Source organism: Tupaia chinensis, unplaced genomic scaffold (assembly GCF_000334495.1).
Source record: "Tupaia chinensis unplaced genomic scaffold, TupChi_1.0 Scaffold000098_3, whole genome shotgun sequence".
In the NCBI taxonomy this organism is placed as follows: Eukaryota; Metazoa; Chordata; class Mammalia; order Scandentia; family Tupaiidae; genus Tupaia; species Tupaia belangeri.
In genome coordinates this window covers 786,348-803,567 of record NW_006159562.1, presented here as the reverse complement: position 1 = coordinate 803,567, position 17,220 = coordinate 786,348, and the positions used below count along the sequence as shown (strand labels likewise).

Sequence of the window (17,220 nt, the reverse complement as noted above, 5' to 3'; positions counted from 1 at the left end):
CATTTACTTTTAGAAAAACAATTTCAATACTTTTCTGAAAGCAATAACAGTTTCAAAAAGTTAATTATTTGAGGGCCAGTACCAAAGTTGGTGTTTAAGGGAGCCAGCTTCCGCATGGCTAAACACATGGTTTAACTCTCAGACCAGCTTGAAAAACATACCAGGCACGTGTGTATGGATGCCCAATATCTTAACAGGATGGAGAATGGAGGAGAAAGGATTGTAGTCACAACAATCCTCACTTTCTCCTTCTTCCCCTGCCCTCCCCATCTTTGTCTGGTGAGCACACACACACACTTCTTTTTTTTCAAACACTTTTTTTAAAAAAAAAGAAACTCATTATTTGGATGTCAAATATTGCTTCTTTAATTCATTAATTAATTGCCTGTCCTATAGCACTAGAGTATAGGCTACACCAGAATTTCTACCTATAAGAATCTATTGTATGGGTAAATAAACCACATTTAACAAAGTTACTTGCTAATAAACTCTTTGCAATAAAAAGTTGTAGGACATGACCTTAATGATCACCAAGAGTAAATAGTTAAATTCATTATGGTGCAGCTATACAATGTAATACCATGTGGCCCTTGAAAATGAGGTATGTCTATATAATGAATAATAATGCATTGTATAGTTAAAATTTACTGAGAGTAAATCTTACATGAAAAAAAGGTTAAGTGGCCGGCAGGTGGCATGGACTCCCACATGGCTGACCATGGTTCAAGTCAAGGACCTGAAGTCTTACTTTCTTGGAGGGTGTGGCCTAATCTGAACAAGCATGGTGACCTTTAGACATATGTAGAAATGCAGTTTGGCTTGTGAGCTTCATTTGTATAGCAAAGAAAGCGTTAACATACAAATATGTTAAGTGCCAATACTGCAGAACAGTATCTGTTTAAGGAAGCCACACGTGTTATTCAGATTTTGCCCCAAAGGATCAGAAGAAACCATAGGGCACCAGTTGTTTTTGCATTATCAGCCAATTAACATCTGAAAACAACTGACTTTGCACTCCATTTCCTCTTCCTCCTTTTTCTACCCTATAAAATAAACCTGTGAGTTTGGTTCAAGATTGTGACTTTCTCCATCAGAGAAGTTGGGCCCACCTCATTCTCACTTTTCTATACTTGTATGTCTTTCTGTTTTATTTTTATGTTTATTTCTAATCCACATTCCTCCCACTCAGTAAAACACATTCTGCTGAGTGGGTCCTGGCAATTGGTGCCCAATGTGGGGACTGAGTACAAGGAAAGAGTCTGTGAGTAGATGATACTCCTTGAGGCCAGCTGGAGATAACTGAGTAAGGTAAGTAACCTATAGAGTAAAATAAAGAATAAATAGACTAGAAGAAAGAGATAACAGAGTAAACAAAGGAGATAATAGAGTAGAAGAAAGCAATATCAGAGTAGAAAAAGAAGATAATAGAGTAAAATAAGGAGATAATAGAGCAAGAGAAGGAGTGGATTTGATTGGTGTTGGGTATAAAATATGGGAACACAGTTGTCTAAAGAGAGAGATATGTATGTTCAAATGTTATTTTATATGTTAAAAGCCAGGAGTGATAAAATTAATGTCAAATGCTTACATCAGTTCCTGAATTTTGTGCAAGAAACATGCCCTTGGTTCCCAGAATAAGGAATGGTTTATGAGGAGACCTGGGATGAGGTTGGAGAACAGATCAGGAAATTAAATACAACAGAGGGTCCTAACAGGGGTCCCCTTTTTGCCTTCTCCCTGTGGAATTTAATTAAGGAGTGCTTGAGACAAAACCCTCCAGAAGAACCCAGAGCTTGCTTAGTAACTTGACTAAAAAACACCTTGGAGGGGTATACTCCCTCCTACCGAAAAAATCAGAGTCTGTAACTAAAGACAAGGATAGAGAAGTGGGACTTTATCATGAAAATGACAGACTTAAGATTGCAGATTCTGAAGCAACTGAGGGGCAAGAGGAGAATGGAGACATTGCCCTTTGGAATAGCATTCCCTGGCTGTGACTGATGCTTCCCAGCCAAACTCTACTTGCATATTAAATGGTACTAGGACAGAAAGAACAACTCCCACTTTAACACCCCTCCAGAGAGATTTGCATTGCTCAGCATACAGAGGAGAAGACACATTGGGATTTAAATTATGCCCAGTTATAGAGACTCCCAATCCTGATAATCCAAGACAAAATCAGCATGAACTGATATCCTTTAAAACTCTAAGAGAATTAAAAATGGCTTATACACAATATGGTCCTGGGGCACCATATACAAATGAGGTATTAGAGATAGCTAATCAATCTGTGTTTACCCCTAATTATTTACCTCTTTATACAGGTATGAATACCCTCTGAACTCCTTCCAAGACATGTTAATGCTTTCATTGCTATGCAAATGAAGCTCACAAACTGTGTTTCTGCATATGTCTAAAGGTTACTATGTTCAGATTAGGTTACTCCACACACAAACTCACTTTTCCTCTCTCTCTCTCTGTCTCTCTCTGGAAATATTAAAGTAATAATAATAAATAAAGTTTAAAAAGTAAAAAGATTAATATGTGAGGTGATTGGGGCCAGCAGGTGGTGTGGTAGTTAAGGGCACTGGATTCCCACATGGGTGACTGCAGTTTGAGTCTCAGACTTGGCAGCTTGCTTTCTTGCTTTCCCTCTCTCTCTCTCTCTCTGTCTTTGTTTGGTCAAATTAAAAAATAATAATAATAACAAATTGAATTAAATAAATAAATAATTCTTTTTGCAAAACGATGTGAGGTGATGAAGAGGTCAGTTAGCTTGACCAGGCGAATCATCTCTCAATGTATACACATAATAAAACATTACATTGCACATCTTAAATATATATAGTTTATTTGCCAAACATACCTCAATAAAGGTAGAAAAATTAAAATAAAACATATATATTAGGATTAGCAAGGAAGACATTAGTTCAGGGTGCAGAAGAATGTGTATAAAATGCTGTAACTTTATAAAAACAAATGGGACATATCTCTATATCTATTTATATGCTATGCATGTATAGAGTATTTTGGATGAATAAGCCAGAAATTCATATTTGAAAATAACTGTGAGATTGAGTACAGGGATAGAAGGAAGATTTTTTCATTATAACTCTGCTGTATTGTTTTTACTTATCTGCCATGTGTTTGTATTACCTGAAGTGAGAGAGAGAGAGAACCTATGAACTATTTTTCACTTAATTTTCCAATCCGCCATAGTGCATATTTACTAGACAACCGCTCTCAAAGCACATAAAAAGCTGGCCCAGTAATGTAGTGGTTAAGGGAGCAGGATCTCTTATGGCCAACTTCAGTTGGAATCCTGGTTGTGGCAGCTTGGAAAACACATAAGGTACATATGTGTGTTCAAAATCCTGACAGGATGGAGGAAACCAGCAGTTAGCGTAATGGCTATGTCACTGGACTCCCACGTAGTTGACCGCGGTTCGTGTCCCGGACCCGGTGGCTTAAAACTCACGCTGGGCGCATGTGCGTGTGTGCCCAAGATCCCGAGAGGAGAATGGAGGAGAAGGGATTGCGGCGTGACCATCCCCCCGAGGGGGGTGATTTCTCGCTTTCTGTCTCTATGTCTCTCTCTGTCTGTCTGGCGAGCGCACGCGCCCTACAGTGAAAATCTCTCCAAAAAAAAAAAATCCTGACAGGATGGAGAAATGGAGGAAAAGGATTGTGATATAACCACAACTCTGGGGTGGACAGGATTCTCTCTCTCTCACACCCTTTGGCAATTAAAACACACACACACTGAGTATGTTCATGGTGAGTATGTGCATGTGTGTGTGCGTGTGTGTCTGTGTGCCTAATGTTCTATCATCCTAGACTCTCGTATTTTCTACCTGTAGAAATCTTGCCCCTCAAAAGCTCTTCTGTGCAACCTCCCTGATCTCCAGTGTTGGAATCAACGACTCTGTCCTTGATCCTCAGAAATCCCCTGTCCTTCTAATTTGAGTTATAGTTACATTTACAAGGTGGTCACATTCATTAATTAGCTCCAAAGGAAAAGTATGTATCTTGTTGGTCTTCATGTTTACCAAAGTACCTAGAATAGAGCTTTGTTGAAAATATTGAGCAGAAGAGTCATCTGGAGGAAACATAAATTTTCTATGATGATCAATTGTAAGGATGCTAGGGAAAAGTATTAGTCCAAATATAGGAATCCTACTTAGGGTAAATAAGATCCTCAAAGCTGAAAACTAAGCCAGTGCTGTATATCCAACAGGATGACAAGCTATATATGTGAAATGAAATGTATGTGCATGCCCAATTGGGGGATGCTTTTCTTCTCTCTCCTTCCCTCTCTCCCTTTGTTTGTGGTAAACACATACGCCTTTTGGAAATTAAAAAAATCTACATCAGTGTAACTGATTCTATGTGTAATAGCCACATTCTTTTTAAAGCAAAATTTCCCAAATCATATTATAAAATTAATATATATATATATCTTTTTCTATTTTCATTTGCTGCTAGTTAAATCCATTCCCTCTTATTCTTGGTGATAGGATGTATAGAAGGTCATATTACTCCATATATTTAATTTTCATATATCATAAAGCATTTATGGTAATTTCCTATATAATACCTTCTATAAACAATCAATCCATTAAAAAATATGCTTCTAGCATACTGCTATTCTTTTTTAGTTTTTATAAATAGGCATACTGATGTCAGTGCTGACCCATTTTTGTTGGCCTTAGAACAACATACAATAAAATGAAATAAAGATAAGAAAATAAAAATTAAAACTAGCAATGACTAAAAGTTTGCTTGAACTCACAGTTAACGCTCTTTCGTATTCTCCAGCTGCCAAGTGCGCTAAGCCCAAGTAATAAGAAGCTTCTCCCTCCATCTTTTTGTCATTTCCTAATGAGAAGATATAGAAAAATTACCATGGCCATATAGAAACTGATTTATCACAACAAAAGAATCTAAACTTTCTAAAGCAGCAGAAATTTATAAAAATACAATTTAGATTTATCAATGACCTCCAATACTTAGCTGTGCATTGAAAAAAGGCTGATTTAAATATGATTTACCTGAACTTATCTTTCTCAATTTCAAACCTTATGGATGTTAGAGTAAGATGCATTAACAATATGAGGGTTTCCATATATATATCTGTATTTTAATTTTGACATTTATATATAATTTTTATAGTCGTCTACCATTTAAAACCCTATCATCATCACTATAGCTGCTACTACATACATAAAACAACTAGTAAAGGGTAATGAACTTAAATGGTGCACAAACACTTATACTTACATGGGCTGATGTTCAGCTAAGTTTTTGACAGGGCAGGTAATTAGAAAATTAAATATCTTCCCCCTCCCCAAGGGCATGTGCACTAGCCAGAAAAAGACAGAGAGACAGATGGGGAAATGGAGTCAGGAGAAAGCACCATTCAATGGGGTGTGGCCATGTCCCAAACCTCTATTTCTTTATCACATTGGGATCTTTGGAATACACACACATGCAGGTATGTTTCTGAAGCTGCTGGGACCAGGATTTGAACTGTGGCCAGTCATGTGGAATCTGGCTCTCTTAACCACCAGGTCACAGGGCCAGTTCAAAATTTATTGTTTTGATGATGTTTAATTTAAAAATTGTTGATGAAAGCTTGGGTGAGAATAACTGACAGAGTTTAGCGTCTCGGTATAAAATTTCATGCATATTTTGAAATCCAAACACACTCTCCCTTGCTAATCACTGGTAATGCTTTCACGTCTTTCTGCCAGTAATATAGAATTTCTAATTTCTGTGATATTTTGCTCACTTTTATACCAGAAATTACCCAATTCCTCTTCTCAAAAGCAAAATGTATAACACGTGATTCAACAAGAGGTAATCATATGTGTATCAATGATAAATGCATAGAATAGTTACATTTAATATGCTAAATAATTATGTAAAAATTTAATACATTTGAAGTACAACTAAAGGCTCTTATTTAAAAAATAATACAATCTTTTTTCTACTTTTAGAAGTCTTTAGCTTTCCAAATCACTTAACTTCCAGGTAATACAAATGCTGACAGATCCACCTTTGGTTTTAGTCTTTGAAGAGTACATATCCTCAGATTTCTGAACCCTGAATTCCTGCCACAAAGAGTTTCATGAAGAGCTGACAGATACCCCATAATTATGGATTATAAGACATCGTGTTACAATAGCAATATTCTCCAAGTTGATCAACATATTCAATGCAATCCCTATCAAAATTCAACATGACAAGCTGAGCCTAAAATTCATGTGAAATGCAAAATACAAGTGATAAGAATAGCTAAAGAATCTTTAAAAATAGTGTCAGGAGGCCAGTAGGTTACATAGTGGTTAAGGTGCTGGACTCCCACATAGTTGAGTCCCAGACCTAGCAGCTTGAAACACACTGGGCTCCTGTGTGTATGTACTCAAAATCCCAAGAAGAGAATAGAGGAGAAGAAATTGTGGCATAGCTATCCCCCCGGTCAGTGATTTCTCACTTTCTCCCTCTCTGTGTCTCTGGTGAGCACACACACCCTATAGCAAAGATCTCTCTTAAAAAATCTCAGTGTCAGAAGACATATTTCTTAACTTCAGATCTTACTACAAAACTACAGTAATCAAGAATATGTATTATTGCAAAAAGTATAGTCATAGAAATCAATAGAATATAATTGAGAATCTAGAAAACAGCCTTCACATTTGTGGTCAGTTGATTCTGACAAGTAGATCAAGACAGTTTATTGGGGGAAGAATATTTTTTTTCAATAAATGGTACTAGGACAACTGGAATATATACACTCAAAACACGTGTGCACAGGACCAGCAGTTAGAGTAATGGCTATGACTGCTGTTCGCGTCCTGGACCCGGTGGCTTAAAACTCACACCAGGCACATGTGCGTGCGTGCGTGCCCAAGATCCTGAGAGGAGAATGGAGGAGAAGGGATTGCGGTGTGGCCATCCCCCCTGGGGGGGTGATTTCTCGCTTGCTATCTCTCTGTCCCTCTCTGTCTGGTGAGCGCACATGCCCTGTGGCAACACCCCCCGCCCCCCAAAAAAACGTGTGTGCACACACACACACACACACACACACTCATTACACACTTGAAAATAGATTATAGACCTAAATGTAGTTAAAAGTATAAAATTCTTAGGGTAAAGTATAAGAGCAAGTCATTGTGACATTGGATCAGTCAAAGCCTTCTTAGTTATGATAACAAAAGCACAGACAATAAAATAAAAAATAAATTGTGCTTCAAAATAAAAACTTGTGCTTCAATGATCATCAGCAGAAAGTATATATCAAAAACTCCCACAGAATAGGAGAAAAATGTATATAGATATGTATATAGTTATGTTTATACACGCACACACACTATAATTTTTTTTTAGATTTTTTCTTTTTTTTTAAAGAGGTTTTTGCTATAGGGCACGTGCTCTCGCCAGACAGACAGAGACAGAGAGACAGAAAGCGAGAAATCACCCCCCAGGGGGATGGCCACGCCGCAATCCCTTCTCCTCCATTCTCCTCTCGGGACCTTGGGCACGCACACACACATGTGCCCAGCGTGAGTTTTAAGCCACCGGGTCTGGGACACGAACCGTGGTCGACTACGTGGGAGCCCAGCGACAGCCATTACGTTACCTGCTGGTCCCTAGATTTTTTTTTTTTCTATAAGGCACGTGTGCTCACCAAAGGCAGACAGAGAGAGAGGGAAAGTGAGAAATCGCCCCTCTGGGGGATGGCCATGCCACAATCCCTTCTCCATTCTTCTCTTGGGATTTTGGGCATGCACACACATATGCCTTGCCTGTTTTTCAGGTCACTGGGTCCAGAACTCAAACTGCAGAGTTGACCATGTGGGATTCAGTGCCTTAACCACCATGCCACTTGCTAGCTCCAGGAGAAAATATTTTCCAATCATGTATCAGTGAAAGACTTGTCCCTGTGTTTTTAAAAAAATTCTTACAACTCCATAATAAGAAGACGAATAACCCAATTAAACATGGGTAAAGAATCCGAATAGATATTTCTGCAAAGCAGATGTACAAATGGCTGCTAAGCTCATTAAAAATGCTTATCATTAGCAGACAGGGAAAGGTGAAACAAATCCACAGCAAGCTTCCACTTTACACCTACCAGGACGATTACAATAAAAACGATGGAAGTAACAAGTGCAAGCAAGGAAGCAGTTAAATTCAAATGCTCATACATTGCTGGTGAAAATACCAAATGCCGCAGCCACTTTGGGACACAGTTGGATAATCGAGCAATTCTACTCCTGTGCATACATCCAGAAACATGGAACACTTGTACGTAATTGCTCACTGCAGCATTATTCCTAACAGACGAAGCTGAAAACAACTACAATGTCCATCAGCTGATGGATGACTTAATAAAGAAAATGTGGTATAACTATGCAATGAAATACTATTTGGCTACAAAAGGAAGGAAGTTGTGATATATGCTACAACACAGACAGACCCTCATGCTAAGTGAAAGGTGTTCGGCTAGGGCCCATGCAAGAAGAAATGCAAGGCTGGTGCTACACTTGTGCATTCCGCCAAGGTGCCCTAGCAAAGGAGTTGGTCTTCTGCGCATGTCTGTACCCCTTAACTACTATGTAAACCAATGCGGGAGGCAAGCCCTAGCCAGGGCAGTCATCAGCCTGAGGCTTCAAAGATCAATGTCAGAAACAACGGGTAAGTATGTTTAGTCCCAGAGTACCTCAGCTGCTCTAAGAGCTCCGTAAAATACCGTGAGATCCTTTAACCTATGTACTTTCTTACATGGAAAATGTGAGGACAAATGTTTACTGGTTTTAAAAGATATTTTAAGTTTTGGGACCAGTAGTTAGCGTAATGGCTATGTCGCTGGACTCCCATGTAGTCGATCGTGGTTCGCGTCCCAGACCTGGCGGCTTAAAACTCACGCCAGGTGCGTGTGCGTGCATGCCCAAGATCCCGAGAGGAGAATGGAGGAGAAGGGAATGCGGCATGGCCATCCCCTCTGGGGGGTGATTTCTCGCTTTCTGTCTCTCTGTCTCTCTCTGTCTGTCTGGCGAGCGCATGCGCCCTATAGCAAAAACCTCTCCAAAAAAAAAAAAAAAAGATATTATAAGTTTTATAGCCTAAGAAGTTTTTGTTGTGTTCCCCTTACCTGTCCTTTGGGAAGAGAGAGATGCTTTCTGAAAAGAGAATGCTTTGCAGGCTCTGGCTGTTGGAAGAGACCCAGGGAAACTTCCTTTCCACCTAAACTACCTTCCAACTTAGCAAATGTGAACCTAAAGCAAACTACCTTTTTCTAATTTATACATTCTTTTACATTGAAATTCCATGTAAATTTCCATAAGACTAAAGTTTGGTGCTGAAATTGATCTAAGAGCTACATCAGTGTTTAACCATTTGGGGAAGGTACTAGAGCACCATGTATTCAAAAGCAGTTTATTTATGAAATACACCCTTTCTTTAGTTTTATTTTATCATTATTCTTATTTTTAAAAAATTGGTTACAGGGCATATGTACTCACCAGAGAGAGAAAGAAAGGGAAAGTGAGAAAGCAACCCAGGTCTGGGACTTGAACTTGCAGTCAGTCATATGGAATCTAGCACCTTAACCACCATACCACCTGCTGGCCCTGGTATACATCTTTTAATAGGGAGTGATTTCTATGAGTCTTTAATATTATTTAAGGAAGTAAGATGTCTACTTTTCTCTTTAGCAAATTAAAGTCACACCCAGAAATATCAATCTTGCTTACTTCAAAGAAGCCATTTCAACTTACTAAATCTATCAGTTAAATATGTCTATGAGCGACTAAACTTTAGTTTAAGAACGTAACTTCTATCTTTTCTTCATGAAAAAGCTCCTCTATTAATAAACTGCTATCTGGTAATAAAATATCTTTTCATTTCACAAATTAAAAGTTTATAAAATATGCTCTAGATTTTTTCTTTATATGTTATATATATAGAAGATAGAATATCCAATCAGCTCTCAGAAAAGTTTTTATGAAGAAAATGCTCTTACAAAAGCTGTAAATGCACACGCCTCACCTGGGATCTTGCTAACCTGCAGATTCAGATAGATGGGTCTGCAGTGGGTCCTAAAACACTGCTTTTCGTTTGATCTTTTTCTTTTTTTAGAGAGAGATTTTTGCTATCGGGTGTGTGTGCTTGCTAGAGAGACAGACAAAAGTGAGAAATCACCCACTGGGGGGAAGGCCATGCTTCCATCCCTCCTCCTCCATTCTCCTCTTGGGATTTTGGGCACATACACACACACACACCCAGCATGTGTTTCAAGCTGCAGGGTCCGGGACTCAAACCAGGGATAACCACATGGGAGTTCAGCACCTTAACAACTATGCCACCTGCTGGCCCCAAAACACTGCTTTTCAAACATGTTTCCTGGATACTGATGCTGCTGGTCTAAATGCCACATTTTGAGAGACAAGGGTCTAAAATATATTAACCTCCTATTTTCCTGTTATTCCTAACTAATGTATTTTCCCTATCACCTGACAACAGGGAATTTAAAAACCACGAAAGGTCTCTCTGATTGCAAGAAATCTATAGCCTGAAAAACACAACACACACACACACACACACCCTTAACTTTTGCAGATGACTTTTTCTTCTCCTTGTGGGCTCCTTGTTTTACAACACTACCCCCAGTGGATTGTAATTTTGGAGATAAAGCTTTCAAGAAACTAATGGATTTCTTGCTGTCAGCACTAAGGCAGCTCTGTTTTACAGGGAAATCTGAAAGTATATTGATGGCATTTGTCTTTGCATTTCATAGGAAATAATCACCCTAACACTTGACGATTTTTTACTTCACTCTTGGGAGAACCAGTGTCTGCCCATTAAAGAAGGCAATGTGTGAGTGTTCTTTTCCACCCACCTTCTTTGGCTATTTCAGAAGCTTTTATTAGAATTTTGATGGCCTGTTTGTATTCTTTATTTTCCAGCATTTTGTCTGAGAGTAATCTGTAAGTCCTCAGGAGACTCTCACAGGCCAACAAGTTGAGAAAGCGCCCCTTCTCGTCCTTCCATATCCGCCCCTGCGTCGATTGATGGAATGCTTCATAATGCTCGGCAGCTTCCAGAAGCTGACCTGAAGAACAAAAGCCATTCATAAATATAAACCACAGGCCAGAACATATTTTTCAAAATTTTACGTACATCTTAGCGTTACTATTAAAAGGGGGAAACACTGAGGAATACAGTGAAGGATTTCAAAGGCTAGAGAGGAGTTAAACTGGGGAAAGAGCTACCTATAATTGCACTTCTGGTTCAGCACACATTTTGGACGGACACCTGCAGGAGGGATGTTCTTCAGCTAGTAGGACTTGACTAGGGTTGTGCGTGTAAGTGATCATCATTAACAGCAATTTATGAACTAATGTGTACTTAACATTATGGATGCGAGGCACTGTGCTGTGTGCTTTGCATGCATTTCTTATCTAGTCTCCAAAACAATTCTATGGAGAGGGACCATTAGAATTTGATTACACAGAAGAGAAAACTGAGCTTAGTGAGGTTAAGAATTTTGCTCAAGATTGCTTGTCTAGTGGGTGGTGGATCCAGGATGTTAGATCCAAGACCTGATCTCTCAGCCATGATCATGCACTGCTTTCCCAACTGGTAGCAATATTCTTCATTCGTTTAGATTTCTTTCTTGAGAGAAACACAGCACTGTCAACAGTGCCATGGTCCTCCCTTCAGTTTTTTCAACCAGCCGGGATCACAGGCAAATGAGCCCAGTGTGTACAAGTTGACCTGGGAACTGAACCCTAATTCATACGGCCCCCATATTATATAGTGTTGCACTAACTCTGTGCCACCATAGTTAAGTTAATGTCCTCATTTCAAAAAAATTTTGCCAGAGAGAGACAGACAGATGGAGAAGGGAAGGGAGAGGGAGAAAGTCCCCAATGCAATCCCTTCACTGAACTTAAGATCTGAAGACACAGGTTCCCATTTTGGCTCTGATGTGCATTCGTTGTCATTTAATATTATTCAGCCTTCCAAAAGAATGAAATCTGATCAGCCACAGTGGCACAGCAGTCCCTTCACTTCCATTTTTCCCTCACTTCAGGAGTTTGGTCAGTCACACACATGTACCCAGTGTGTTTTTCAAGCTGTCAGGTCCAGGATTTGAACCTTGGTTAGCCATGTGGGATCCAGGTCCCTTAACCACTAGGCCACATGCCTGGCCCAATTTCCTGAATTCAGATATCTTGAGAAAGGATGCATCTATTAACAAACTTCAAATTCAAAAATTATGGAGCTCTAATTGCTTCTCAAAGTTGACTGAGCTTTTTAAAAAGGCATTTGTATTTTCTGTTAAGCTTTAATAGTTAGAATGTATAGTAACTTAACTGGTTTTCTGGATTACAGCATATAATACAGTCCAAGATATATATTCTCAAAGCCTAGACTTTATATTAGTCTTGAGTCATTTAATTTCCTAAAATATTGGCATACATATTTCTGGAAGAGTAGTTATAGCTCTGTGCTCTGGCTAGTATTTAACTTAACTGCCTTGTGGTAATGTTTGCAAATATCTTATATTGTTAATACTCTTTTATGGTGCTATAGTTACATAACTGGAATTAACTGAAAGAATACTTAATCTAGGGTCTCCAACGAAGTGGTTGAGACAGAATGTAGGTTATAAGCAGACGATCTGTTCTTGCCCCAATTTTATCACTTTTTGTTTAGTCCCAGGCTAACTATTGACCTCTCTTTTTTTTTAAGTTTATTCCTCAGTCAAATAGGATTATAGTATAACTTTTTAAGTTTATTCCTCAGTCAAATAGGATTGAAGTGTAACTATTGGGATGTCGGAAAAGTCATGATGCATTTTTTCTATTTCTGGGCAAAAATGCCTCATGACTTTTCTGACAACTTAATATTTGAGTTACTATTACTGGAATGAATTAATGCATGCTCAACATATTACCAAGTAAGTGCTCAATAATCAAAGCTACTATTATCAGTTGGTATAGTAACAATACTTTTTAAAAAACTGAACAGACCAGAGCAGCCAGTGGCAAGGTGGTAAGGTGGCTGGATCCCAAATGCCTAGCCCATGGTTTCTGTTCCTGACCCAGTAGCTTGAAAAACATGCTGGGGGGACCAGCAGATGGCTTAGTGGTTACGTTGCTGGACTCCCATGGTGGACTGCAGTTTGAGTTCCAGACCCAGCAGCTTAAGGCTCACACCAGGTGCATATGTGTGCATCTCAAAATCCTGGGAGGAGACTGGAGGAGAAGGGATTGCGGCATGACCATCCCTGCTGGCGGGTGATTTCTAATTTTCTGTCTCCCTGTCTCTCTCTGTTTTTCTGATGAGTGCACATGCCCTGTAGCAAAAATCTCTCAAAAAAAAAAAAAAGAAAAGAAAAAGAAAAAGAAAGAGAGAAAGAGAGAAAGAGAGAAAGAGAGAAAGAGAGAAAGAGAGAAAGAGAGAAAGAAAGAAAGAAAGAAAGAAAGAAAGAAAGAAAGAAAGAAAGAAAGAAAGAAAGAAAAAAGAAAGAAGAGAAAGAAGAGAAAGAAAGAAAAGCATGCTGGGCATATGTCCATGCATGCCCAAAATCCTGAGAGAAGGGAGAAAGGGAGGAGGAGGAGTAGTAGCATGATCATTTCCCATGAGACAGGGGCATGTTTCTCATTTTCTCTCTCTGTCTCTCCAGAGACAGTGCACATGTCCTCTGGAAAAATCACACACACACACACACACACACACACACACAAATCTATAGACCAATTGACACATAGCCACTAATCTGTCTTTTCCTTTAAGTATAACTAATTCTTACTGCAAACAAATAAGAATTAGTTAAGTCTTTATAACAATAACATGACTGATTAAATTAACCAGTGCAGGCCACAATAGGCTAAATACATTTCCTCACATGGGTCTCGTTGGAAAGTGCAGGATGCAGCTGCATCTACTGCACATAATTTCTCCTGATTTGTTGTGCTGACTTTGTTATTAAGATTAGTATGAAAGAATGCACACGCAGAAGCCAGCCTAGTTCAGCATACTTTGATACTCCCTCAGTCTCCCAGTCAGCCAGGATCACAAGTGCATATGGGTTTGTCTGGCATGTTCAGATTGACCTGGCATCCAAACCTGGGCCTCCCATGTGGCTCCAGCACTGTGCAGCACCTACTGCCTGCAAACCAACACAGGTGGCCCAATTGAAGTTTTATATATATATGTATATATATATAAAACTTTTTCACTTTAATGTAACTACTTATTTGAATTTTACCACTCTAATCTATCTTGACTTTTAACTGACAATTATTTTCTTACCTCACACAAAAGCAGGCATAGTTTTTCATCTCTCTCCTGTAACACCCCTTACCAGAAACACCTTCCTACAAATACCCATGACCCTCATTTTTTAAAACTAGAATGGAGCATTGACATAAACATGTGTTATGTTTCCTCTGTTAACCATATTTCTGCCTGTAAATATAGCCCTTGATCCCTGGAAAGATGTATAATACGAGAGATTTTTTCCTTCTCTTTTTATCCAGATCCATCTATTCATAAAGTATAGATGCATATTTCTTTCCAACCATGTAAGTAGGGAAGGGTGTACACACACAGGAAACTGTGAGGAAACCAGATAGTTCCAGAGAAAATAGGGACTGTATAAGACATGAAGCTCTGGATAACTCAATTAATTAGTTTTAGATGCAAATGAGGCATAATGATGCAAATAGTAATTGAGAACTGATATTCACGTCTGAAATCTGATCTATATGGAGTAGAAAGGGGAGTTAGAGGAGGGGAGAGGAGTAGGGAAAGGAGAAGTGGAAGAAATAGGGAGAAGGAAGAAGATGGGGAAAGTGTCATCATAGTCCATGGAAGCCAGACTTCCCACTGTGTTACTGAGCCTTGGGTGGCTATTGGACAGATGGTCTAGGTGGAAATGAAGTAGGGATGACTCTTGGGACATTACTTTCAATTGACTACTATGGAGGGTGACCTTGTGATGATTAGAACTAGTCTTTCCATTGAATTTGAATTTTGCTAGTGCTTGGGGGTCTATTATCAGTGTCCACCTTAGTTCATGACTATTGGTCAAGGTTCAGCTCTCACAAGTGCTACTTGTGGCTTCCCACAAGGAAGGAGCCTGAGATGCTTGAATAAAGGAGCAAGCATAGGGACCATCTGTGTCTGAAGGATATTTAGGAAAGTGGAAGGTATTTTCCCCCATACATTATCTTATTAAGCCTTCCAAAAACTGATAAAATAGATATGACTGCCACTTTTTCACTAAGTTGGAAATGGATGCTCACAACAATTAAATTACTAATATATATAAACCAGCTTATAAGTAATGATTAGGATTGAACGCAAGATCACCAAAAGCCCCGACCAGTAGTCCCAAGTCATCAGCTACTAGCCAACAAGCCGAGAGTGTAGAAACTTAGTTTGATCCGTTGACTACTCTCAACACAAATCTCGTATTAAAACCAATACTTGACCCAGCCTGGTGGTGCAGTCAGTAGCAAACTGAACTGCAGTGCTGGAAGCCACACAGCTGACAAGTTCTGATTCCTGGGTGGACTTGCAAACACACCAGGTTGGGACCAGCAGATGGCGTGATGGTTATGTTGCTGGACTACATAGTCAATGGCAGTTCGAGTTCTGATCCCAGTGACTTAAAACCCATGCTGAGCACAAGTGTGCCCAAGATCCTGAGAGGAGAGGGGACTGTGGTGTGACCATCCCCCTGGGGGGTGATTTCTCACTTTATGTTTTTCTATCTCTCTGTCTCTTTAGTGAACACACATGTCCTATAGCAAAAATCTCTTTCTAAAAAAAAAGAAAGGAAAACACACCTCTCTCGTGCACGCATGCCAAGATTGTGGTGTGATGACACCCTGTTGAGATGTTTCTCTCTTTCTCTCTCTCATGCATGTGCACGCACATACTCTCCATGATGAATAAAAATAAAATAAACTTGAAAAAAAAAAACAATGCTTGAGTTACATGATTTCTAGTCTTCCAATTCTGTAATTCTGTGACTCGACTCAGGCCATCACAGGTCATCTCTAACAGAGGCACAGATATCAGCCCCTGACGTGTTTCTGACTGATCTTTCCAAAGGAGTGTGATGAATAACTAGCTACAGCTAAATACAACAGGCACCGACATTCATGGGACATCTGAAACTCTATGGGGTGCCCCAGACTGTCACCTGGGTCTTCATTTAGCTATTCATGGTTTCACTTCTCCCTCCTTCACTCCTTGGCTACAGATGAGGTCACTTGGGTTCTGATCATTACTGTTTCCAATGGAGGTTAGAAGTAGAAGGTTTTAGTTCTTTTTTTAAACATTTTATTTTAATTTATTTACATTTCCTCATAAACATTTACTTTACAAACTCACTGCTAAAATTGTTTAGTGGCAGTAAATAAGCCAGCAGGTAAATAAACCACTAAGAGTTTGATCCTAGTGGCCAGAAGCACATACATGACTAGGCTACACTTACTTTTTTTTTTTAAAGATGTATTAAAAGAATTATTTTATTTAACTTTACTTATTATTATTATCATTATTATTTTCCAGTTTGATCAGAGAGACACAGAGAGAGAGAGAGGAAGTGAGAAAGCAAGCCACCAGGTCCAAGACTTGAACCATGGTCGGCCATGTGGGAGTCCAGCGCCTTTTACCACCATGCCACTTGCCGGCCCCGACGAGGCTATACTTTCTACAGGCTAGTCAGACCTTAAAAGCACACAATTTGATATGGTTAACATTTGACTTAAAAATATTAAAAGAAGTATCTGTGCTACGAAGAGAGCACAGTGATTTAAACACGCAAGTATTTCCCTTAAAGCATGATTCACAATGATATGATTTCCATCCAATTTCTGTTTCCAACTGTGAAAAGGATTTTAAAATTGGCTTACGTTTCTGAGTAAAGGTTCTGATATTACTTAAGATGTAATGCATGCTGTTTTCATCTGAAATTTAAAAACTCAATATATCTCAGAGAAATACTACAAAATACCATCAATATATTATAGCAACCATTCTGACAAAGCTAAATGTAAATATCAATGAAGATAATGAATCAGATTTTCTAATTTGGCTCATAGCATCTCTTTATAACTTCTTCAAAATGTTCATAGGCAGTCTACTTTTTTTTAAAAGATTTATTTATTTATCTAATTCCACTTTTTTTTT

The 17,220-nt window shown here is 38.9% G+C and overlaps 1 protein-coding gene across 3 annotated transcripts in view; it reads right to left on the bottom strand.

The window, feature by feature from the left end:
• The window catches only part of TTC29 (tetratricopeptide repeat domain 29), a 268,610-nt gene that overhangs the window by 164,571 nt on the left and 86,819 nt on the right, over nt 1–17,220 (bottom strand). For all 3 annotated transcript variants that reach the window (XM_006143456.2, XM_006143455.1, XM_006143457.2), the window contains exons 7-8: nt 10,904–11,116; nt 4,793–4,878 (exon numbers count right to left, since the gene is read on the bottom strand). In XM_006143456.2, the coding sequence (XP_006143518.1) occupies nt 4,793–4,878; nt 10,904–11,116 (299 nt within the window). The remainder of the gene's footprint in view (nt 1–4,792; nt 4,879–10,903; nt 11,117–17,220) is intronic.